Source organism: Mus caroli, chromosome 3 (genome assembly GCF_900094665.2).
Source record: "Mus caroli chromosome 3, CAROLI_EIJ_v1.1, whole genome shotgun sequence".
NCBI lineage: Eukaryota > Metazoa > Chordata > Mammalia > Rodentia > Muridae > Mus > Mus caroli.
In genome coordinates this window covers 90,643,404-90,668,878 of record NC_034572.1, presented here as the reverse complement: position 1 = coordinate 90,668,878, position 25,475 = coordinate 90,643,404, and the positions used below count along the sequence as shown (strand labels likewise).

At 44.9% G+C, this 25,475-nt stretch overlaps 1 protein-coding gene across 2 annotated transcripts; it reads right to left on the bottom strand.

The window, feature by feature from the left end:
• On the bottom strand, positions 1-24,583 carry Lix1l (limb and CNS expressed 1 like). 2 transcript variants are annotated; one of them, XM_029475508.1, is made up of 7 exons: positions 24,211-24,573; positions 10,872-11,035; positions 6,709-6,849; positions 4,423-4,518; positions 3,600-3,677; positions 1,867-2,152; positions 1-1,596 (listed from the first exon to the last, which is right to left on the bottom strand). In XM_029475508.1, exons 1-6 carry the CDS (start codon positions 24,500-24,502, stop codon positions 1,910-1,912), a joined length of 1,014 nt encoding a protein of 337 aa, XP_029331368.1. In that variant the 5' UTR covers positions 24,503-24,573; the 3' UTR covers positions 1-1,596; positions 1,867-1,909. The 2 variants fall into 2 exon arrangements, with proteins under 2 accessions (XP_029331368.1, XP_021014015.1); XM_021158356.2 differs by lacking the exon at positions 1-1,596 and having other exon boundaries at positions 1,776-2,152; positions 24,211-24,583.
• Between the last annotated feature and the right edge of the window lie 892 nt (positions 24,584-25,475).

Here is a 25,475-nt window from a genome sequence, read left to right as displayed (position 1 = left end):
CTATACAGAGAAACCCTGTCTCAAAACAAAACAAAACAAAACAAAAACCAACAACAAAAAACAGTGACACAAACCATGTAATGCAGGAGCCTCTATTCTAACCCAGTGTGTTTTATGAAACAAGAGACAGGGCTAAGCTAACTAAAGGAATCCAAACACCCCTTTCTAAGCAGTGACACTATTTTAACTAGACACTCTATCCTGATCCCATGTGTCCTTGTCACAAAGATGATTTCAAAAGCAAGCAAGCAAGCAAGCTGCTTTTCACCTTGTTACGACCCAGTGAGCAGTGATTAACTCTGCTCCCCTCCCTCCCTCTTCCTGCCAAGTGTCTCCTTCCCTCCCCTCCCCTTTTTGCAGTAGAGATTAAATTCAGGCTTCACATGCCAGGCTGACTCTCTTCCACTAAGCTATATCCCCAGTCCTGTTTTTACTTCTTATTTTTGAGATAGAGTCTTGCTAAGTTACCCAGGTTGCCCCTGAACTAGCTCTAGCTGGGGTAGACCTTGAATTTCCAATCTTGCCTTAGCCTCCTTTGTAGCTGAGATTGCAGACCTGCACCACCAAACCCAGCTTCTAACCTAAAATCAAACTGCAATTGTCACATGGGAAGTCGCATTATAGTAGCATTAACTGTCCCAACTTGATAGAAAGTGCACTGAACAATAATACAATGTAGCAGAGACCACAGAAAGAAGGGAAATTGAGCTTACTACATAAAATTCTCCACAAATTCAAGAGTTAAACAGCACAGCTCAGTGGACAAGAGAGGAACATGGTTCTCACTAAACAGAACAGCTACCGTTTCTAAAGAACAAGATGTTTCTTGTCACTGAAGGAAGGATTAAGGCAGCTGAGGTGGTAGTCACTGTAATCCTAGTGAGAGGCTGATGCAGGAGGTCTGAAGTTCAGGGTCATTCTCGGCCAGAAGAAAAGTTTGAGACCAGCCTGGGCTACGTGAACAAATGGAAAAAAGTGTGCTCACACGTGCGTGTGCCAGTGTCAGCCTCAGCCCTTACCCTCTTCTCACATCCAGAAAGCTAGACTGCTAGCAGGGGTAGGTAAGCTCAGAAGCAGCCCAGGTAGTGCCACCGACCCACCCCATAGGAATTGAGTGTATCATTCTCTTGTTCTTAGGCAGTTTCTCATGAGTGACTTTAAGAACAGGCCAGGCATTGTGACCCATGCCTATGATTTCAGCAGGATACAACCACAAGCATGAAGCCCTCCTAATCTATAGGATGAGTTCCAGGCCATGATAAGATGTCTCACAAAACAAAAGGAAGCCAGATCTCCTTCTGGATAAGGTAGGGAAGCCCCCAAATGAAGGAGCACTTAGAGGCAAGGAAGAGGGAAAGTGAGCAGGGGGGTGTATCGGACGGTCACTTCAAACCAAAACCTGACGCTCCCACCCTGTTTTCGTCTAGTAGAAACCAAGAATATGGGTGGTTTTATGTGTGGGAGGAGAGGGGTCTGAAACAGGATCTTACACACTGCAGCCCATGCTGACCTGGAACTTACTATGTAGTCCAGGCTGGCCTCACATTCACAGCAATACTGCCTCAGACTGCTGAGTCATCACGTACCTGTCTGCTGCTGTTTCAAAAGAAAGAGATATGAATACTTAGTAAACTGTACATGTTAATGACTTAGATAATCTAAAGGTTTAAGAGCCAACCACGCTATAAAATGGAATAGTGATATTTCAACGGTAACTACATCCCCAAACTGGAAGTTAGAAAAGGGATCTCTTAGCAAATAGGAAGCCAGGTGTAGAATTTATACATATATATCTATATTTTAAAGTATAAAATTGAGAAAGTATATACAGAAATCATCATTCTAAGTCTTAAAAAGGAGACATACAAAAAAGGGGCCTGAAGAGCCATGGCGAGTAGAGGGTAGATGCTTAGCAGCTGGAAGAATGCATATTGCCCAACTGCCCAGCAGCCAGCATGAGAATATCTTTCTTCTCCTTGTGGAAGCGCAGCTCCTTGCCCGCCAGCCGGGCTTCATCGAGCTCCCGTTCAGTGGAAGCCAGCTCTCTTGACAGTGCCCCTGGCACACTCTGCTCCCGGCTCACCCAGTCCAAAGCCATTTGGTGGCGAATATCATCATCCAGGGCCCGATGTGAATAATGAGCCAACACCTCCTGGTCAGAGAGGAATGCAAAGATCACTGAGAAGGTCAAAATACGTTATACACGTCATTTAGCACAGTGACCCTGATGGATAAGACGTATGTCCTATATCTTATAGCACAGTGATCCCAATAGAACTTAGCCTTGATTGTCTGACCTGCTTTGCACATATGTCCTATAAAGAGTTGTTTTCCCCTGACTCATAAGAGTTTATGTAAAGCAGAAGGGCGTGGAGCAGGAGGTTGAATACATGCACAGATCAGAGAAGCACAGGGCCCTGCTGTGAGGAGCACAGTGAAGTTCAGGCTCAAGGACAGGTCACACCTTCCAGTACTCCAACAGCATGTAGAAGGTGTTTGACTGGTGGAAAATGTGGCCATCTTTTTTGTTTTGTTTTGTTTTTCGAGACAGGGTTTCTCTGTGTAGACCTGGCTGTCCTGGAACTCACTCTGTAGACCAGGCTGGTCTCAAACTCAGAAATCCACCTGCCTCTGTCTTCCAAGTGCTGGGATTAAAGGCGTGCGCCACCACGCCCAGTGTGGCCATCTTTTAAAACTACAAAATCTAAATGTGAAACCCTCAGCACACTATCTCCTTGGTTGTTTGTTTTGAGACAGGGTTTCGCTGTGTAGCCCTGGCCATCCTGGAACTTTTTCTATAGAGCAAGTACACTGTATCAAGCCACCACTGGCCCTTGCTCAAGGGTCTGTAGGAATGCCCATAACTTGGCAAAATTATGTTAAAAATGCAGTGACTATTTTATCTCTTCTGTTCCAGCTAGCTCCTTGTTCTAGAAGGGAGGGGAGGGCTCCATGAAACAATGGAGACTGACCCACAGTTAGTGTGATAGACTGGGTCCTTCCTGAGTTCTTAGAGAGAACTCAGAAGGTGATCGTTTCAGAGTTAGCAGCCTGTTTTAGAAGGGAGGCATAGCAGAGCAGACTAGTTCATGTCATAGCAGCCAGGAAACAGAGAGGACAAAAAGGTAGGGCTTTTTGTTTGTTTTATTTTGTTTTGAGACAGGGTCTCACTGTGTAGCACTACCTGATGTGGAACTAGCTAGAACTCAGATCTGCCTGCCACTGCCTCCTAAGAGCTGGGATTAAAGGTGTGAGCTACCAAGCCCAGCTTAGCCAAAGAGTTTCCTAAGGGTAACTTTACGGTGGGGAAGCATGGCAAAAAGAGTACAGTAACATTCAAAAAGCAAAGACTACAAGAGCAGGCCGGGCGCTTGCAGAAGGCAGAGATGGGTGGATCTCTATTCAAGGCCAGCTACTCACTGCAGAGTGAGTTTCAGGACAGCCAGGGCTACCCAGAGAAACCTTGTCTTGAAAAACGAAAAACAAAAAAGAATACAAGAGCAAAGATGCTAAATAAGGCCTTTAGTAGTCACAGCTTAGTAACCATTTAACAGCCCAAAGTAGCTCTCCTCCTGCCCTTTCCCTCGGGTGACTCTTACCTGTCGAGAGCACTGTCTTTCCCTCATGGCCTTAAGGCTGCCATTCCAGTGCAGTAGCTGAAAAACTGTCATCAGCTCCTGAGAAACGAGAGGAAACACCAGCGTGAAGGCCATTTTTTGTTGTCAACATGATGATGACCCCTGGAACTAATTAAAACCCAAGCTGCTGGTTACACCTGTGAGGGTTTTTTCTTGATTGGATCATTTGAGGTGGGAAGACACTCCCTTAAGTCTGGGCCACACCTCGGGGCAGTCTCTATGAAGGACTTGAAGAAGGAAGCTTGCTCTGCCTGCTTGCTCTTGCCCTCGCCAGGAAGTCCATTCCTTCATTGGCATTACAGCCTATGCTTTTGGGATTTTGGTGTATACTGAAGACCATCTGAGACATCCAGCCTCATGAACTGAATAGCTACTGGATTCTAAGAGTCAGTCATTTTTGGAAAAGTCAGACCACAGCCTATAAGCCACTCTAATAAACTGTGTGGGGGTGGGGGTGGGGGGGGTACACATGCATTCATTCTGTCAGTTCTGTTTCTCTAGAGAACCCTGACTAATACAACCAGGATAGTGATTTTAAGTTATGAGACTGCATCAGAATTACAGGGGAAAAGTTTTACTAATCATATTGTGGAAGCATCTATAATTATCAATTCTGGTATGCACCCCGTGCGGGGAGAGAGGTAATTGTACACTGTAAATTTTAACCACATTTTCTCCCTGTGTCTTTTTCTGAATAAGGAGGTAAGGATTAGTAGGTGGCATTAAAATTGCTGTATCAGGCTGCTCTGCTTTATTAGAGCCAGGGATGTGAGTGGAACTGTACCTGGAACTCCAGCATTGACTTGCCCTTATTAGATTCCAACATGAATCGAAAGGCACCAATCCCCGTATTTGGGTTGTCAGCTTCCTCTCTGTTACCCTGGTAACAGGAGAAAGAAAAAGACAAATAGATCTTTAGTTAGATTATTTTGACTGGCACTATCCAATAGGCACTAGTCACATTTCTGTGCATGTGAGTGTGTATGTGCATGTGTGCAGTGTACTCATCTGGAGGCCGCAGGCTAGTGCTTTTCCTTGGGAACACTGGCCACTCCTGTCAGACAGGATGCTTGGCCTGAGGCTCACCAGGCAGGCTAGACTGGCTGGAACTCTCCATGAGAGCTACCACACTCAGCACTTTAAATGGGCTTTGGGGATCAAAATAAGGGCCTTCTGCTTGCAATGCCAATGGTTTACTGCTAACTCATCTCTAGCCCTTCACACACTTCATCTTAGCCAAAAGGCTGAGAAATGATATCTCTAGCCCTTCATGAGCCACATATTTAATCTTTAAAGATTTTTTTCCTTTTTTTTTAATTAGGTATTTTCTTCATTTACATTTCCAGTGCCATCCCAAAAGTCCCCCATGCCCTCCCCCTCCCCCTCTCCTCCCCCCCTAAAGATTTTTTTTATATGTGTATGTTTGTGTATCATGTGTGAATGTCAACAGAGGCTAGAGGAAGGCAGCAGCTTCCCCTTGGAGCTGGAGCTATAGACAGCTCACCTGACATAGAGAACTGAACTCCCGTCCTTCTAGAAAGCAGCAAGTGTTGGGGCTGGAGAGATGGCTCAGAGGTTAAGAGCACTAACAGCTCTTCCAAAGGTCCTGAGTTCAAATCTCAACAACCACCTGGTGGCTCACAACCACCCGTAATGACATCTGATGCCCTCTTCTAGTGTCTGAAGACAGCGACAGTGTGCTTATGTAAATAATAAATACATCTCAGAAAAAGAAAGCAGCAAGTGCTCTGAACTGCTGAGCCACGTCACCAGCTCCCATACGTTTCATCTTAATGTTCAGCTGCCACATTGAAATAAAAACAAATAGTTTAGCTGAGTGGTGGTGATGCACGCCTTTAATCCCAGCACTTGGGAGGCAGAGGCAGGTGGATTTCTGAGTTTGAGGCCAGCCTGGTCTACAGAGTGAGTTCTAGGATAGCCAAGGCTACACAGAAAAATTCTGTCTCGAAAAAAAAACAAAACAAAATAAACAGACAAACAAATAAATAAATAGTTTAAGAGTCTGTGTGTGTGTGTGTATAGGCCAGATATTAATTTTGGGTCTTTCCCTCTCTTTCCCTTCCTCCTTCCCTCCTTCCCTCCCCCTGTCCCTCCCTCCCTCCCCACTTTTATTTGTTGTTGTTCTCTTGTTCGTTTTTAAGATTTATTAACTTATTTTATGTATATGAGTACCCTGTAGCCATCTTCAGACACACCAGAAGAGGGTATCAGATCCCATTATACATAATTGTGAGCCATCATGTGGTTCTGGGAATTGAACTCAGGACCTCTGAAAGAGCAGTCAGTGTTCTTATTGAGCCAGGTGTCCAGGACCTTGTTTTGGGTTTTGTTTTTTTGTTTTGTTTTTTGTTTGTTTGGATTTTTTTTTTGTTTTGGTTTTTAAAATTTATTTTTTGAGACAGTTTCACTGTGTATCTCTGGCTGTTCTGGAACTCAATCTGTAGACTAGTCTGGCCTTGAACTCAGAAATTCACCTGTCTCTGCCTCCTATGTGCTGGGATTAAAGATGTGTACTACCACCACCCAGATGATAAAAATTTTTCTTATTATTTTTGTTTGTTTGAGATAGGTTCTCTCTATGGTCCTGGTTATCCTGCTACTCACATGACCATCATTATAAAAAAAAAATTGAATTCCACAAAGCTCAGATTAAAAATATCATGATACTAAAGAAATATAAAGACAAATCAATAAACATAAAAACACAGATAAGGAATTAAACACAGACTTGGAGCACACACACACATTGGTAGTATAAACAGAATAGAAATGCAGACAAAAGGGCTGGAGCCATAGCTCAGTCATTAAGAGCACTGGCTACTGCCCTAGAGGACCAGAGTTCAATCCCCAGCACCCACATAGCACATCAGAACCAGCTATAAATCCAATATCAGGGACCTGATGCTCATCTGGCTTCTAGGCACTGGATGTATGTGGTATACCCATATATACAAAGTAATCAAATACAGACAGAAAAGAACAAAAATGGATGGATTCCTTGCCTCTCCCATTCCCCATGCTCCCTCCCTTCCATTTCCAAGTTCCTTACATTGAAAGATGCCAGGGCCTCTGAGACACTCTTCTCAATAAACTCATCAGTAATTCTTCGGGATGGATGCTCATTAAACACAGAGTTCATTAATGCAATCTTTGCAGCACTTCGCCGGGCCTCAGCTTTTGTGGGACAAAACTAGGCAGGAGAGAAAGAGTGAGAATATATACACATGTGCATCTAAGAGGGGGGAGGAGGAGGAACAGGGAGGACACCACTGAGGAAGAGGAGGAGCAGCAGAGAGGATACCACTGAGGAGGGAGGAGGAGCAGCAGGGAGGACACCACTGAGGAGGGAAGAAGAGCAGAGAGGACACCACTGAGGAGGGAGGAGGAACAGCAGGGAGGACACCACTGAGGAGGGAAGAAGAGCAGGGAGGACACCACTGAGGAGGAAAGAAGAGCAGGGAGGACACCACTGAGGAGGGAGGAGGAGCAGCAGGGAGGACACCACTGAGGAAGAGGACATTTGGACACCATGGAGGAATCAGTTGCATTCATCACACTTTCCGAAGCTTTAGTGAAAAATGGCATGGTGTTTGGAAACACAATTTTGACTCAACATCCTGAAGTCATTAAAGAATTGGAGATGACTACTACAAAATTGAATGCAGAGCTAGGAAGGCTGCTGAAGTCAGCAGATAGCCAGCCATAAGACATGGAAAATGCATTTATGTAAAGTGTCAGTGGACTAATTACTCAAAAGCCAGTTTGTCAGGCAAGGCTCTCTGAATTCTGGATAACCCAAGATTTAAACAAGGCCATGCATGACCTGTTGGAAGCACTTATCTGGGTTTCTTCCACGTTCTCTTAGCTGTAAACAGGCATTTTCTACAGCAGACCAGAGGAGCTACCTCCATAGGAGCTAAGGCTGAAGATGTCTTTTTTGCTTGAAGTAAATGCAGGGAAGATGGGTCACTGAGGTAAGGAATGATGACTGAGGAAAACAAGGGAAACAGCTTTTTAAAACTAACTAACATGGTCTTAGGGCAAATCTAATGTTCAGAAGTCAGATCACCTGACTTCAGATCCTTGGCCGTCATGGTCTTCTGCTATAGTCTCTAACAGGCGCTGAAGAAGCCTCTGCCCCTTGGTCACTCATGATTAAGAAGAGTGATACAGCTTTTTCCTTTTTTGAGATAAGCTGTCTCTCTGTGTAGCTCCTGCTGTCCTGGAACTCACTATGTAGACCAGGCTGACCTTGAACACAGATCTCTCTGCCTCCCAAGTGCTGGGATTAATGGCGGGCGTGTATTACCACATTGGCTTGATGTTTCAGCTTTCAAAGGGACAGTGGGAGATGTTGTCACTTAACTATATTGATAAGTCCTGGTTTCCTCCGGAGGGCAGTTCCCTCTGAGACAGCATATGGAACTTGATATATCCACATTAAGGCTTTTTGTTTCTTTAGTTTCTTTATTTCTACTTTATATTAACCTGTTAACTACTTTATCCCATAATATTACTACTAAAAAAGTCGATGTGCAGAAAATCACTAGGAAAATTCCACCTGCCAAGGGGAATGTAAAATAAGCTAAAAGAAGCCAAGAACAGATAATTTGACTTTCAGAAAATAACAAATCAAAGTAAAACTCAGCCTGCCCTTCAGATGGTGATGGGGTGAGAAGGAGCCATAATACCCTGAGGAAAGAAAGGGGGCTGAGATGGGCCCGTGTTAAAGGACTTGCTGCACAGGTGTGAATTCAGAATTCGGCCAGATTTCAGACCCCAGGTTCTGGAACCCATATACATGATGCCTGCCTGAGGTTCCAGCCTCTGGAACAGCAGAGCTGGGATCCCCAGAGCAAGCTGGCTAGCAAGAGCTGCCATGTTGGCAAACTGTAGGTTTGACTGAGAAATTCTGCACTGATGAGGAAGGTGGGAGAGTGGCTAAGGATGTTTCTCTGTCAGCCTCAGGATTCCACACACACAGCAGGCATGGGTACATGCACCCACATCCGTGCACACCACGAATGAAAACGGAAAACTAATCATTAGTCTGGGCTTATATTTATCTGAAATGGATCAAGTGTTGAGCCAAAAGGTTTAGTCATCTGATTTAAAACAAAGCTACCAAGCCAGGCATGGTGGTGTACACCTTTAATGCAGGCAAATTTCCATGAGTTCAGTCAGAGCCAGCTTGTTCTACAGAGTGAGTCCCAGAACAGCCAGGACTATAGACTCCATCTATGGAGAGAGAGAGAGAGAGAGAGAGAGAGAGAGAGAGAGAGAGAGGAGAGGAGAGGAGAGATTTCCTTAGGAAATCTCTTAAACAGAGTTTTTGCCTCTGTTTAAGGCAAAAACTGAGCTACAGTGGCTTTTACTCATGCGATAGGTAAATTGACATCTATGTACTAGTCTCTGAATGGGTGGCAGGTTTTTAATACTGACTAAGAAGAAAGATAGTTTGCAAGGTCCTGGGTTTAATCCTATGTGTATACACGCACATATACACATATACAGAGGGGAAAAACAGATACAGTTGGGAATCCTTGCAAAGACAAGCAGTAATGATACATTGTAAGTCATATGATGAGGAAACCCAAGGTGCTATAGACACAGCAAGGGCTCCAACCATATCTAATGGTGACACAACCACATGAAAACTAACCAAAGGTGTCTATTATCTTCTTTTAATTCTATCCAGATTCTTTAAGGTGACATTTTGGAAGGCTGCCTTCCTCTCTGAAATGGAAAAAAAAAAAAAATCTTGATAATATTCATAGAATCTGTATAATTTATTTTTAAAGATTTTTATAATCTGTTTTATTTGTGTGTATATATATACATGTATATGTATATATGTGTGTATGTATGTATATGTGCTTATATACACACACACACACACATACATACATATATATGGGTGTGAGTGCCAGTAAAGGCCAAAAGGGAGTGTGGGATTCCCTGGAGCTAGAGTTACCAGTGCTTGTGAGCTGTCTGACATGAGTGCTGGGATCTTAACTTGGTCCTCTGAAAGAGCAGCCAGCTCTCTTAATGGTTGAGCCATCTCTTTAGCCCCTATAATTTCTCACTAGCCTACAAAGCTTTCAAGTATTGCCTTTCATCTCTGTATAGAACCTTAGCAATAGGAAAACTGTAGAAACAGTGTAACCGGGAAGCTAGGGCTGGCTGTAGCTCAATTGTAGAGTGTTTGCCTGGTGTGCCGGAGGCCCTGGGAGCAGCCCCCTAAACACGTCATAAATGGGGCATGATAGCTCTATGTCTGATAATCCCAGCACTTGAGAGATGGGAACAGGAGGATCAAAAGTTCAGCATGATCATCCTTAGCTACATATTTTGAGGCTAGGCTGGACTACATGAAATCCTGTCTTTAAAAGAAGAAGGAAGAGGGGATGGAGAAACTTCTTGTTCTTCCAGAGGACCTGAATTCGGTCCTCACACACAGAGAACCCACATCACAAGGTTTATAACCACCTGTAACTCCAGCCCCAGCGGCTTGCTCTCATCTTCAGGCTTTATACACATTCGCCCAACATACACACATATACATGTAATTAAAAATAAAATCAGAGTCAGGCAGTTGTGGAGCACGCCTTGAATCCCAACACTTGGGAAGCAGAGGCAGGCAGATCTCTTGTTCAAGGCCAGCCTGGCCTATACAGCAAGTTCCAAGACAGCCAGGGTTGTCACATAGAGAAACACTATCTCAAAAATCATCATCATCAGAGCTGGAGAGATTGGTTGGAAGCACTGGCTGCTCTTACAGAGGGCTCAGGTTAGATTCCCAGTACCCACATGGCAGCTTAAAACAATCTGGAACTTTAGTTCCAGGGTATCTGGGCACTCCTCAAATGTGCTACACAGACATAGAAGCTAGCAAGACAGTCATACAAATTTCAAAAAGAAGAAATGGCAAGGAGTTGGGAGTGCAAGAGTGGAAGCCAGATTAAAGCAAAGGTTGGCGCTGGGAGTGCAGTCATAACTGCTCAAATTTGAAATGGGTTTGAGTTGTGGGCCAAAACAAAGTATGCTGATTTAGGCTCCTCTGTTATCTCATGAGCCTCAGGTGCTTGCTGGAAGGATTTGCCTAGAGTTAGTCCTCATATCCATGACATCAGGCAGAGACCAACGGCCAAATGATACAAGTCCTTGTCAGCACTTACACATTTACCCTTTCTGCAGCCTCATGACTCTTACCTGGAAACTCCCGAAGCAGCTCCCCCCAGGCAGAGTGACATAGCAGACGTAGGGAGGACTGTTGGAGGGGACCATCTCGTACACCACCAGAGCCCCGTTCTTCAAGTCAGCACCCCGAGACTGTTTCATCTGCCAGAATTCCTGAAGGGCCTCCACCACATTCACTGCAAGAGGGCAGACATAGACTAATAAATCAGCATGCCAAAGTTGGGCTTCCGTCCTCCTTTTCCTCCTCCTCCTCCTCTTCCTCCCCAGTGCTCTAGTTCCTAGCTTCTTAAAGTATGGGTTGTAACCTTGTATGGGGTGAGGTAAATAAATGGAGAGTGGGAAACTGGAAACAGAAAAAGGCTCCTGGATGTGCTGTAAACAAAATGATTCAAAATCAAATGTGAAATGGACCCACAGTGTTTCTGACAATGCCGCTGGTGGAGGATCATATAGCAACGCAGCAGCCTTGGTGCCTTGTGACACCTCAAAGATGGCTGAATCACTTCTGCTCAGATTGGAGATGCTTATAGGTCATGAACTGCACTGTCTCTAGCATGAATTTTTGGATCTTATGGAAACATAATAGTTTCTAAATAGTTCCAAAAATAGTGTATTTCTTATTGTGTTAAAATGTTCAATTTAAAAATTGTTTTGTGGGACTGAAAAGATGGCTCAGCCATTTAGAACATTAAAATGTCAGATTTATCTTTTATTTCTTTGTATGTTTATGAGTGTTTTGCCTGCATGTATGCCTGAGCACTATATATGTGAGGTGCTGGCGGAGGTTAGAGTGCACATCAGATCCCCTGGAATTGGAGTTTGGATGGTTGAGAGCCACCATGTGGGTGCTGGGAACCCAACCCTAATCTATTGAGCTATCGCTCTAGCCCTGCAGTGTTTGCTTTTAAAAGTTGTTGGTTTAAGTTTAATTAAAATAGATAGGTGGGGGCTGTAGTGATGGCTCAGCAGTTAAGAGCTCTGACCACACTCTTCCAGAGATCCTGAATTCAATTCCCAGTAACCACATGGTGGCTCACAACCATCTGTAATGGGATCCAATACCCTCTTCTGGTGTGTCTGGAGACAGCTACAGTGTACTTATATACATTAAATAAGTAATATTTAAAAATAGATGGATGGATGGATGGATAGATAAGTGGAGGTCACCAAGATGACTCTTCTTGAGCCTGGTGATCTAGTTCCATTTCTGAAATCTACATAAAGATGGACGAGAACTGACGCCATGGAACTGTTCTCTGACCTCCACAAATGCCATGGCACAAATGCCCATAAACGTGTATCATGCACACATATAAATAAATAAGTGCAATTTTAATTGTTATGTTTATTTGGCTTGTGATTAAAAGTTTTCTTTTAAAAGGCTTATTATTTTTGTATATGGGTGGGTGTGCTTGAGTATGTTTGAGCACCCTGTGTGTGCAGGGCCCATAGATCTAGGAGAGGGTACTGAGTCCCTAGACCTGGAGTTGCACATTTCAGCCCAGGACAGAGTTGTTACTTCGGCCAGTCTGTACTAAGTACTACCATAAATCGGCTCTCAGTATTGATGATGATGGGTTCAGAGTATCAATCAACTTTAAAACTGTTGAAGATGCTCTATGTCCACAGTGTCAAATACTCATCCTAGATTTACTTTGGTGGTGCACGCCTTTAATCCCAGCACTTGGGAGGCAGAGGCAGCCTTTAATCCCAGCACTTGGGAGGCAGAGGCAGGTGGATTTCTGAGTTGGAGGCCAGCCTGGTCTACAAAGTGAGTTCTAGGACAGCCAGGGCTACACAGAGAAACCTTGTCTCGAAAAAAACAAGAAAAACCAAACAACAACAACAAAACCCCACAGGTAAATGAACAAGATAAGAAATAGATATACAGGCTGGGGAGATGGCTCATGGATTAAGAGTACTGTTAACCTCAGGCTTTTCTGAAGGTCCTGAGTTCAAATCCCAGCAACCACGTGGTAGCTAACAACCATCTGTAATGGGATCTGATGCCCTCTTCTGGTGTGTCTGAAGACAGCTACAGTGCACTTACATACAATAAATAAGTCTTTGGGCCGGAGCAAGCAGAGGTCCTAAGTTTAATTTCCAACAACCACATGGTGCCTCACAACCATCTGTAGAGCTACAGTGTACTTGTATGTATAAAGTAAATAAATTAATCTGTAACCCCCCCTCACAGATTGTAATGCTTTAAGTTAGTATCACCAATACAAACTGGCCAAAATTAAAAAAAAAAAAAGAAATAGATATACTAGATGATGGTGGCATATGCCTTTAATCCCAGCTCTTGGGAGGCAGAGGCAGGCCAGCCTGGTCTACAGAGCAAGTACCATGACAACCAGTGCTACACAGAGAAATCCTGTCTTAGAAAAAAACCAACAAACCAATAAATGCAAATAAACAAGTCAGACTATCTCATTAGTATGCATATTTATCTTAATCTTTAGTAAATGGTAAAGTATATGTATACTAAATAACTGTTTTATTGTATCTGTGTGTGTGGTTTTGTACGTGTGTGTCTGTGAGTGAGTGTAGGTATGTGTCACAACCTATCTGGGAACAAAAGATAATCTTGGTTTATTAGTCCCTGGAGTCTGACTTGTTTGAGGAAGGGCTTCTTGTTCATCACTACTAAGCCACACTAGCTGGCCTGTGAGCCATCACTCATCTTGCCACAGGCACACTGGGATTACAGATGTGCTGCACTGCATCTGCCTTTCCATGGATTCTTCAAATCTGAGCTCTGGTCCTCACACTTGTGTGGTATGTATTTTATCACCGAATCATCTCTCTAACCCTAAAGAATTGCTAAATTAACATTTAATTCTAGTTTACTACCAGGAAATGTTTGATTTGTATATCTATTCTATATACCTATATTCCCAAGGTTTGAGAACAATTTCTTGGGCAAAAAGAGTGTGGCCAATGGAAAAGTTTAAAAACCCTGCTTTATCTCACATTTTGATTAGTACTGGATACCAAAGGAGTTTAACTTAAATACTATAGGTGGCGTTTCCAGGGCTAGCCAGCAATTATTACTGTGTGATAAAGTACAAGTCAGTTATTCTACAGTTGGTCGACTGGCCTAGGAGAGTGACAGCCATCACCAGCAAGTAGCCCCATCACATTTATGGAGTGATTACTAAATGTCAGTGCTGCACCCACCAATCATAGCCTTACGAGGCCGGTCCTTTTGTCATTACCATTTTACAGATGAGGAATAAGACTGGGAAGGGTTCAATAACTGTCCTGGAGAGATGGATGGCGCAGGGGAGAAGAGCATTGGCGGCTCAGTAATAACAGTCCCCGAGGATCAGATGCCGCCTTCTTGCCTCCACAAGACTTATACATAGGCAGGACACCCATACACATAAAATACAAATAATTTTTTTAAGGCTATGAACTACTGAACAAGAGGCCACAGAACAAGAAGCAAACCTAGCTAGGTGTGGTGGCACACGTCTGTAATCCTTGCACTTGGGAAGCTGTGGCAGAAATTTAGGGCTGTACTGCCTATTTTTATGTCAACCTGACACAAGTAGGATCATCTGGGAAGAAGGACTATGAATGGAAAAAATGTTTTGACTGTATTGGAGGCCAATCCATAGGGCATTTTCTTGATTGATGGTTTATGTGTGAGGGTCCATCCATTGTGGAGGTGCCCCCCCCCACCTCACCATGCACCTGAATATAGGAAAGCAGGCCTAACAAGCTATGTGGAACAAGTCAGAAAGCAGCACTCCTCCATGGCTCATGCTCACAGGTTCTTACTAGGCTTGAGTTCCTGCCTTGTAATGGTTATTCTTGGTTGTCAACTTGACTGCATCTGGAATTAAGTAAACTCCAAAAGGGGAGGGTACTCGGTGAGGGTTTTTTTTTTTTTAATTATTTTCGTTTTATATATCTTGGTGTTCTGCCTGCATGTATAGCTGTGTGAGGGCATCAGATCTGAAGAGTTACAGACAGTTGTGAGCTGCCATGTGGGTGCTGGGACATGAACCTCTGGAAGAGCAGTCAGTGCTCTTAACCACTGAGCCATCTCTCCAGCCCTCCCCCTCTTTGCTTTGTTTGTCCTTCACTGGCCCTAACCCCTACTTATTCAGGGCTCCAGCATCTATTCAAGACTAGCTGCGACACCCAGCCTCAAAGACTAAGCAAGCGACTTCTGAATTCTTGGTAGCCAGCCATGTTGGATTAGCTGAACTACAGCCTACCTGTAAATCATTCTAATATCTCTCTCTCTCTCTCTCTCTCTCTCTCTCTCTCTCTCTCCCTCCCTCCCTCCCTCCCTCCCTCACACACACACACACATACATGAGCAATATGAGAGAGACGTTCATTATATAGGCTATTACTCTAGTGAGTCCTGACTAATATATACCTTGACTTCCCTCAGAACTATAAGCTGAAATAAACCCTTTCCTCCCCAGGTTGGTTTTTATCATGATGTTTTATGACAGCAATGAGAACCCTAAGAGAAAGGCCATCCTTTAGAGGGGAGGGGATAGGAGAATGGTTCTTGTGGTTATAATACTTGCTGTGTAATCACGAGACCCTGAGTTTGGCTTCCTAGAGCCCAAGTAAAAGCTGATATGATGTTGTATATAAAACTCCGGTGTTGGGGAAGGGAGAGTTGAGTAGAGACAGGTCCCTGGGCTCACTGGCCAACCAGCCTAGACAAAAAGAGAAGCTCTAGGTTCAGTGAGAGATCACTGGCCTCATAGGCACACATATGGGGAGTTCACCAGTGTACACAAGGTCATGTGTATATGACAAACTGATGACCTTGGTTCCACAATCAAATCATTTTTTTATTGTTGCTGTTTTTATTTTTTTCCCCTTACTTACAGGGCCTTACAGACAAGTACTCTACACTAGAGGCTTTAAAAGGTACTTTAGAAAAAACTTTTTAAAAATCTTTATGTGTGTGGGTGTTCTACCTGCATGTAAGTGGTGCACATATCACATGTCTGGTACCCTTGGAGGCCAGAAGAGTATTGGATCTCCTGAAACTTAAGTTCAGATGGTTATAAGTGGGATAGAATCCAGGTTCTCTAGAAGAACAGCTGGGGCTCTTACCCTCTGAGCCATCTCTCCAGCCTCTTAGTTGTACATGTTTATTTCTGTTCCAGCCTCCTAATTTCTGGAATTACAGGCACAGCCAACCTAGCCTATCGTCAGTGTTCTGAAAACTTTAGACAACACTGCCATTCAAGGAAATATGACCCTCAAACTTGATCCTCAAGTGAATAAACTAATGGGCAGAGTTTCTTTCTGTTTTACAATGTTATGTGTATATTACAAGAGAGAATGGAGCATATGGATTCTCTTCTGAGGCTTTTTCTGGGTAGTAATGGTTTTTGAGGAACCTTATTTTGGGCAGTCCTCCCTGAGGGTCTCTTCTCTTTCACACCTTGCAGGGTTTGTGGCAACACTGCAATGCCTGCCCTCTTTTTCCGTGGACCACTTCTCAGGACTGTGTTTGCAGGAAGAGGGATGCAATGATGCCTACAAGAAACAGCAGGCATGCTGCCAGCATAGGGGTTCACATCTACATCCCCAGCATTCACAAGGCCGAGGCAATAGGACTGCCTCAAGATGGAGGTCACCTGGGCAACAGCAGCCATCCCAAGCAAGCCTCAGCTGCTGAAGTGAGATCTTGTCTCACAAAATTAATGATGACAAAAATGAAAAGAGCAAGCGTGCTTAGTGCTTATTATAAAATGGAAGGTTCTCCAAAATCAGTGTGCCTCTCTCATGATGCGGCCACAGCCTGTGCAAGCATCTGCCCGAGCCTTCTGCATCGCTTAGGGAGCACGAAGACTGATGCACCATGATGCTCATGCTTCTGGCTGTGCTGAGTCAGTCATAAGTCCATTATCTCTGAGCCGGAAATCTTGTGGCTTCTAGCATTTAGTAAATAGAAACCAGCTAACGTTATTAGTTGTAAGTAAGGTAAAAACCAAAGTCTAGACATGACAGTATTCTGGAGTACTCCCTTCCACTCCTTAATGTTTGGGCTCAGCCATTCCAAAATATCTTACTGGGTGTTTGCTCTGTGACTGACTGTTAGCTACACTAAGACAATGGCCCCTTTTCTTTGGGGCTGTATTGTAAAACGGGAAAGACATTAGCTAGATATTCTCAAGCATTTGAGACAGCTACAACTCTGATAAGTCCTATAGTGCTTTTAAGAGGTTTTTGGTTGGTTGGTTGGTTGGTTGGTTAAGTAGTTAGTTAGTTGGTTGGTGTCATTTTTTTGAGACAGGGTCTCTCTGTTTAGTCCTGGTTGTCCTCAAATTCACAGATCCACCTGGCTCTGTCTCCCATGCGTTAGGATTAACCAGCATACCACCACACCCAGCTCTCAGTGTTAAGTGTTAAGAAGATCAAACAAGCTACCTTAAAGGTCATGTCTAGGCTGAAGCATGAACAGAAACTCTTTAGGCAAAAAGTGAGAGAATGATACACCATATAAAGAACAGCAGGTACGGAGGCTGTGAGGGAGCAGAAAGCATAGCAAACACGGGAGTGAGGGCCCACCATGCCTGCAGGAGAGCCAAGGGAGGGAAGGGACGTGCAATCCAGGATGCAATTGCAAAAGGAGGCAGTGACCAAACTGAGTCTTGTTTGGGGTTACTTTCAAAGCAGTGCATTTTACATGGGAAAGAGGATCTGGTCAGTTCAGCTTTGGCATGGATCACTTTGACTCCAGGGCTCCAAATATTTCAAAAGGCTTTTACTGGAGCCTCACAAATCACACAGATCTTCCAGTACCTTACAGCATGAATACTCACCCTCTCTCAATTCCCACAAACCTCATTCATTTCCTCATAGTGTGCTAGTTTGGGTCTATCAAGAAGGTGCTAAGGTGAGAAATATATGCAAGAGATTTATTGGAGTAGACCGAAGGGACAGCCTTCAGGGCACAATGGATGTCTGATGGGTAGAAGCGGGGAAGGAAAGAGTCTTAAATTTGTCCAAGCCAGTAAGTATGCCAAAGGAATCCCATATCTTACCCCATGTGTCTGCATTAACATCCCTGTTGTTATGTCTCAGTCATTGACTGAGGCAGTGACAGGAATCTTGGACTGTGTGCAAACGTGGTGATGGACCTAGAGGGGCAAGGGCGAGGCTGTGAGCCAGTTCTGCTTCTGAAGAAGGGATCTGACCTGAACACTTTCACTAAGAAAAGTCAGTCTTTAAGGAAGAAAAGAACAGGACACAGCCTTGGCCAGCAAGATGATCAAAACTGGGTGGCCAATGTGTCAGCTCTTACCTGCTCTGCAAACTAAAGCAAAGATCCCCATAGAGCAGCTGCTAAGGAGAAGCAGCAGAAGCCCTTTTCTCATCTCACAGCCTGTATGTGACTGACTTGGTAGAGTGTTCATTGTTCTATCAAAAGGCTGCATGAAAAGGAAAGGCCCTCTTTCCTGTCCTTGGGCCCCATTGGGCTCTTCAGAGGTCACTCTGGCCCAGAGAGCTCCACCATCTTTGTTCTTTCAATGGAGACCTTTTCAGCCCTTGTCTTTGAGACAAGCAACAGCCCCCCTAACGCAAACAACAGGGAAAATACTAGGGTGGCTGAGAAGGGGGAGGCGACCATGGGGAAAGGGCCATTCAAAGATTATGCTGGTCTCATATCCAGCTAAAGCCAGACCCTGGCATAGACCGCACAGGGCTGGGTCTTCATAATCCCTCAAAGCCAAAGGAAATGGGAGCTAGTTTAGGTAAATGCTGAGAATGAAATGAGAGCCTGAGGAAAAGGGTTTTGTGTTTTGGCTTGGGGTTTGGTTTGGCTTCTTTTTTTTTTTTTTTAAGCAGTTGATTGTGATCTGCATTTGAAAATGTTCCTAAGTGATGCTGTGTGATTGGGGGAAGCTGGAGCTCTGGGGCTCAAAGCCTGCAACAGAATTGCAGCATGAATCTAGAGATCCTAAGGGCAAGGTTCTTCCCAGCTTGGGAAACCTAACCAAGATCCAATCTATGTCTGAGCCTCAAAGGGCCTCATGAGTCCCCTAAAACTTACACTCTTACAATGTGTGTACATTGTTTGAGTTTGTACATGTATAAGTGAATAGCCCATAGGGTTTTGTTTTGTTTTTTGCTTTGTTGTTTTGTTTTTCAAGACAGGATTTCTCTGTATAGCGCTGGCTGTCCTGGACCACGCTTAACTCAGAGACCCATCTGCTTCTGCCTCCTGAGTGCTGGGATTAAAGGCGAGTGCCCAGCAGGTTTTGATTTCGGTTTGTTTTGTTTTTAAAGCAGATTTTCAGTAAGGAATCATGGACATAATGGTTTATACAAAATATTAGAAGAACAGGATATATTTGACAAATGCAATGCTTTGTAGAAGTTACTGACAGATGCTGGGTTGAGATAAAGACCAAACACGTGTTTAAATGCTTATACCATGATGCTGTGAACACAAAAGGGAATATTTGGGTTTTGTTTTTTACTTATAGGAAATAAAACATTAGATGACTATCTAAATGAAATGTTGGTGACAAATGATTTCTTACTAAGGATAAAGACATTAAAATAACACATCAGGCAGAGGCAGGCGGATCTCTGAGTTTGAGGACAGCCTGGTCTGTAGAGTTTTCCAGGACAGCCAGAGCTACACAGAGAAACCCTATCTTGGACAGAGAGATGGGGATACACACACATGCACGCGCACACACACACACACACACACACATGCTAATTAAGTGGACCTTTAAAAAGACAATAAATATAGAGTGAGAACGAAGCTCAGTAGTAGAGTGTTCGCCTAACAGGCCGAAGCGCTAGCTCCGGGCTCAATTCCCAAGCACCAGGGAGGAATGAAGGAAGTAACATAGGAAAAACAATAGTAATAAAAGAATAATTCCAGGACCAGGGGTGGTAGCATACATCTCTAATCCCAGCCCTGAGGGGGCTGAGTCAAAAGGACTGCACATTTGAGGCAAGCCAGGACTACACGAGAGCCTTCCTCAAAAAACAAAGCAAGCAAACAAACAAAAACTCAAACCAGCCATAGGCAGAGAAAAAGATTAAAGACAATATTGTGTGTGGGGGGGGGGAGACAATATTGTGGTAAGGATGAAGGGGTTAAACAGCAGTAACTAGGTAGTGCCACCGAGAGGTAAGGGGTTTCCCTGATCATTCTAGTTTGTGAGAATACGCTGGCAGAGGTTCATCCAAGATATTATGGAAACAGGGAAGGTGCTTGACAATATTTTATCAACTATTTCCTTTTTCGGTTTTTGGAAGACCATGAATAGCCTAGGGTGCACAGAAGTCTTTGAAGGCCAGCACTGCGGAGAAGCAGTGACTTTGGTAGGGACTTTATCTACTAAAGCTAAACAATGCATCCTGACAACATCTGCTTATTTAGTCCTTGGAGCCAGTGAGGCTACCTCATGTGCCAAGGACTTTGCAGATGTGTTTACAGACTCTGACTCGGGGAGTGAGAGATTATACCACTGGCATGGGGAGGCAGAGGCAAGGGGATCTCTATGAATTCGAGACTAACCTGATCTATATTATGAGTTCGAAGCTAGCGAGAGCTACACAGCTCTACAGATACAGGTACTGCCTGTTTCAAAAACAAAAAGAAACAGCAACTGTGAGGCTGAGGTCGGAGTTGGCAAAACACAGAAGAGAAGACATCAGAGGCAGATACTGGAGTGCTGCAGTTATGACCAGTGCTCAGGAATGCTATCAGAAGCTGGAGAAGGCAAAGGAGACTAGACTTTCTGGCAGGATCCTGCTACTACCCATTTGGCCCAGTGATACTGATGCTGATGTTTGGCCTGCAGAACTGTAGAAGAACACACACTATTTTGCTAGGGCTCACATAGTCCAGCATGGCCTCAAAGTCCCCATGTAGCCAGGGATGACCATGAATTCCCACTGCTCCTTTTACCTCCATCTCCCAAGTAAGGACACAGATATGTACCACCACACCCACTTCATTTCTTTTGTTTTAAGCAGCACAATTTATGATGCTTTGTTATGACAGCCACAAGAAATTAACAGAGGGTCTGATACAGTAGTTCTAAAAACTATAAATGCCCACATCAGTTTAGCTCCAGTGATATTTAGTCTATGGTTGTAATGACAAAGAGTAGCCAATCAGAAAATACCATGCAAAATTCACTTATTCTTGGAGTGAAGAAATACATGGCTTACTGGTTTAAAGCACTTGTTGCTCTTCCAGAGAACCCAGGTTCAATTCCCAGCACCCACACCGTAGCTCAAAACCATCTGTGATTCCAGTCCCTGGGGATCCAACACCCTCTTCTAGCCATTGTGGGTACTAGGCATGCACATGGTACACAGACATGCATGTAGGAAAACCACCCATAAACAAAAACACTTAAAAATCAAGACAAGTGTTACAATGCTTATTCTGCCAAAAGTCTCCAACTTAAGGAACAGACCAGAAGTGGCAGAGCCAGGATAAAGAACCAATAATTCACTTGGTTCCAAGACAAGCCCTCTTTCATATTATACTACCTTGCTCTATTGTGCCATTAATCTTCATGCATGCTCTAAAGCAGACTGGGCTCCATCCACGTAGAGACTAAACATGTGATTTGTTCACCACTGCATCTGGTGAGCAGTAAATATTTATTAAATGAAAAAATGGAACAGATAAAACTAAAAACGAGTAAGCACTCTCTCTGGGATCCCAATGCCACTGCAGGACAGGACCAGGTCCCCAGTCAAAGTCCTTCATACCGTACTGTGAGTGGAGCTGAGGATCAACAGCAAGCCAGGCATGATGGCGTACACTTGTAATCCCAGCAGGAGGGAAGCTGAGGCAGGGGAATCACCATGAATTAAAAAGCCTGAACTACACAATGAGTTCCATAGTAACCTGGGCTATATACCAAGAGCTTTTTTCAAAAACAAAACAAAACAAAATAAAACAGCCTACACAGTAGTGTATGTGTGACTTTTGAGCAGGTATGCGTAGAAGAGTGGGGAGTGGAAGCTAATGTACAGAGGAGGGGACAGCATAAGAGAGAAGTGTGTGTGTGTGTGTGTGTGTGTGCTGGGACCCAATGCTGGTGAAGATAAATCTGAAAACTCAGTACTGGAAATGGTGAACTTAGAGTCTTCAGGAAAAGGATGAAGGATGTGAATTGAAGATGGCATGTAAGGTATCCCCAGATGAGAGAGCGACCTGGCCCGAGACCAAAGTAAATTGTATTCAGGGCAACAGAGCCATCCCCTGAATATCTTGCCATCAGTCACAAGGGTACATGGGTGTATGCCAAGGGCAGCTTTGCCTATTAATTGAAGCAGAGTAAGTGATTCCATGTGGTGAGCGACTTTGAGCCAAATTCTCCTACAGCACTGGCTGGACACCCAGACTGGAAATGAGAAACTCAAGAATAATAAGACGATGGTGGGAGGTGGGGAGACTGAAGGGGAGACGCACCACAGACTCTGAAGCCTGATTGTTCTCGTCAGCACAACCCCTTTGTTCCTTCGCCCTTTCTTGGGAAGCTAAAAAGGTTTTCCGGACACTCAGTTTAGAAGCCAGACTAGAGGTTCTTCAGGGCATAGAAACATGGGTGAGGGCACATTTCTCTATCATGTCGATAAGGGCCTGTAAGTCTCCAAGAGGAACTCTTCAGACATAGGGTAGCTACTTCTGGCTACCACACCCGAGGCAAAATGTTTCCCTCAGAATTGAGATAGAAAAGAGCGGGACAGATTTATGGTGTAGCCATGTTAAACCTTGTTAAACCTTGTTAACTCTAACCGACCTGGAAAGTAAGTCTGTGACTCACTAGCTTCAGAAGTACATCCATTTGTAGCCCAGCACCCTACAGAATCCTAGTCTGGCTGGAATTCAAACTGGTTAGAGAGCAAAGAGAAGGTGAGAATAAACAAGCCATCAGAGTGGATCTGAACGTTCAACTTCACTGAAACCTTCCTGTTCACAAAGATACAAACATTTACCAGTAGAAGAAAATGAAATGTGTTCTCAAGGAAGAGATGACCAGAAAATCGGGGCTAGCAAACATTTCAAGTGCCCACTCTGTCATCAGTGCACAATCCTTGAAGAAACTGCTGCTCAGTGAAGTTATGAGACCCTTTGCCCAAAGACAGAGCCGGGACTGACAGGCCTCCGAAGCCTGTCTGCTCTTTTCACTGAAGCTTCCAAAAGGAAGCAAAGTGGGGCGGAAGGACGGAAGGACGGCATCCAACAGTCTGGAAAGAAGGAAAGGGGGTGGGGTGCGCTGGGCAACTTTTCTCCTAGGAAACAGAAAGGAGGCAGTCACTTTTAGACCCAGGAGGACCTGACCAAGGAAACAGAAGGGATGTGTTGGAAATTCCAGACTTAAAGTCTGAGTCACACACCCTTCACTGTGTGTTCCTTGTCGTTTAAACTATGAATTTGGAACCAGGATTCTGACAGGAAATTGGTTAACGTTGCCTAAACAAAAACAACAAAGAAAATCCTCACATCCCTCTTCCCAGAAATTAGGCATCTTTAAGCCGGCAATTTCTAAGCAAAATAAGGTTGTTGCCTGGCTTGTTTCCACAGAATTTAGCATTGAGTGAGCCAGGGCCCGAGATTTATTCTCAGTTCCTGGGCAAGGGCCAGGAGCACAGCGCCAGACAGACAGAGGCCCGAGTTGTGAGGCTCCAAACTAAGACACTAAAGCGAGGCACCAAGTCACAGGAAGCTGGCACGGCCTCAATGGTGTGGGTTCAGATTCAGAGGAACAATTATTGTGAGTGACTTTTGAAAGCACTACCTAATTCTCCAGCAGATCTGAAGTCATGGTGGAAATTTCATGGTGGGAGGTGGGGTGGGTAAGTTAAGTATGTGAAGAAGTAAAAAGTCGGGATTCAGAAGATGAAGTACAAGGGCTCAGGAGATGGGAGTACAGGAATTGCTGAGATCAGAGAGAGAAGACAGAGAAGGGTAGGGATGAGAAATGCCCTGGGTCTGAGATAAAGGAGAGGATCCCACACAATAGGGGCGGGTTCTTAAAGGGAGAAGGACATTAAAATCTTAAGCCTGCTGACAGAGAAAAAGTTGGGAAGAAAAGAGAATTGCATCTGAAAACAGGAGTCCCTGGAGAATGCATTAGTAACTCACTGTGTGTGTGTGTGTGTGTGTGTGTGTGTGTGTGTGTGTGTACACGCGCGCGTGCGCGCTTGTGTGTGTGTGTGTGTGTGTGTGTCCAGAAGGAAACTCCCCAAAAGGAAATGCATGCGAAGGCTGGACGCCAAGCGGAGCCACTGTGAGGACAGTGGGAGCTGTGGGAGCCAGGCTCCTGACTGGAGGGTGTCCCGCAGGAGGCCAGTTCCCGACACTTACCTCGACCGTAGCCCTGCGTGTGCTTGGCGAAGCTCCTCACCACCGCCTCCACAGCCTCGCGCAGCACCGCAGGGCTCCCCGCGGCGCCGGGGGGCAGGGGCAGCCCGGGGGCCCCAGCCAGAAGCAGCGGAGGCGGGGGCGGGGCGGGGGGCGGCGGGGCGGGCGGCGGGCCCACGGGGGGTGTGGCGGCGCTAGTCGGGGCCCCGGTCACCCCGGGCCGCAGCGCTCGCAAAGTGCCTCTCCCGCCGACACCTACACCGGGCTGCAGCCGCTGTGCTCGCATCGTCTCCATCCCGGTGGCCGGCGGAGCTGGGCCCCGGAGCCTGCCAGCCTGGCGAGCTAACGGTCCCAGCCACCCCAGTGAGCAAGAGCCAGGGGATTGAGGGCGGTGCCGGGATCCAGCTGTCAGTCAAGAGCGGGCGGGACGAGCCAGATGCCATGCCAATCACTGGTGGAGAGGGAGGAAAGGGGTGGGCTCCTGAGCCACCTTAGGCAAATGATTGAGGAAGGCGGAGGCTCGGGAACCAATTGAATAAAGAAAAGGCTAAATCGTCTAAGAGAGAGAGCTTCAGAGCATCTTTGGGAATCCTGTGGTAAGCGATAGAAATCCGGCCAGACCCCTGGGGCGGGGCTTGAAGGAAAAATAGGCCTGGATGCAAGGCTGGATAGAACTGTAGCTGGAGAGGTTTCTTAAGGAACATTTGTCTGATCACTTTACTTTCTAGATGTAGATGAGGTTCAGAGAAGTGATGTGACTCGTCTTTAAGTTCATACACAATTGGTGGTGGAGTGAAAACTGAGTATTAGTGCTGACTTTAGTGAGAATATTCTATGTAGTACACTTGAGTGCACTGCCTTATTTAATAGCTGCCAAGTACAAACCAGGTTTTATTTTACAAACAAGAAAAGTCATGCTCAGGAAGATTAGATACATGAAATGGCTAGATGGCAAGGGAGATTCAGACATTAAGTGTTTTAATCCAAATAGTTTCCTTTTTACACTATTTACATTCAGGAATGGTTTTCTGACTTCAGCCACTCACTAAGGGAGACAGAGAACGTAGAATGTGTTTATCACTGTACAGAAAGAGTGAGCTAGAATACATGCAGAAACCTATCAAACAGAGAAATTCAGGACATAGATGGAAAGGGTGCTTGGTCCAGGTAAGTCTGTGTTCCAACAGTTGTTCCCAGCAGACATCCGTGCACACAAGCTGTGACACCCTTTTGTTGACTGACCACTCCTTTTCTCCTTAGGTGAAGTT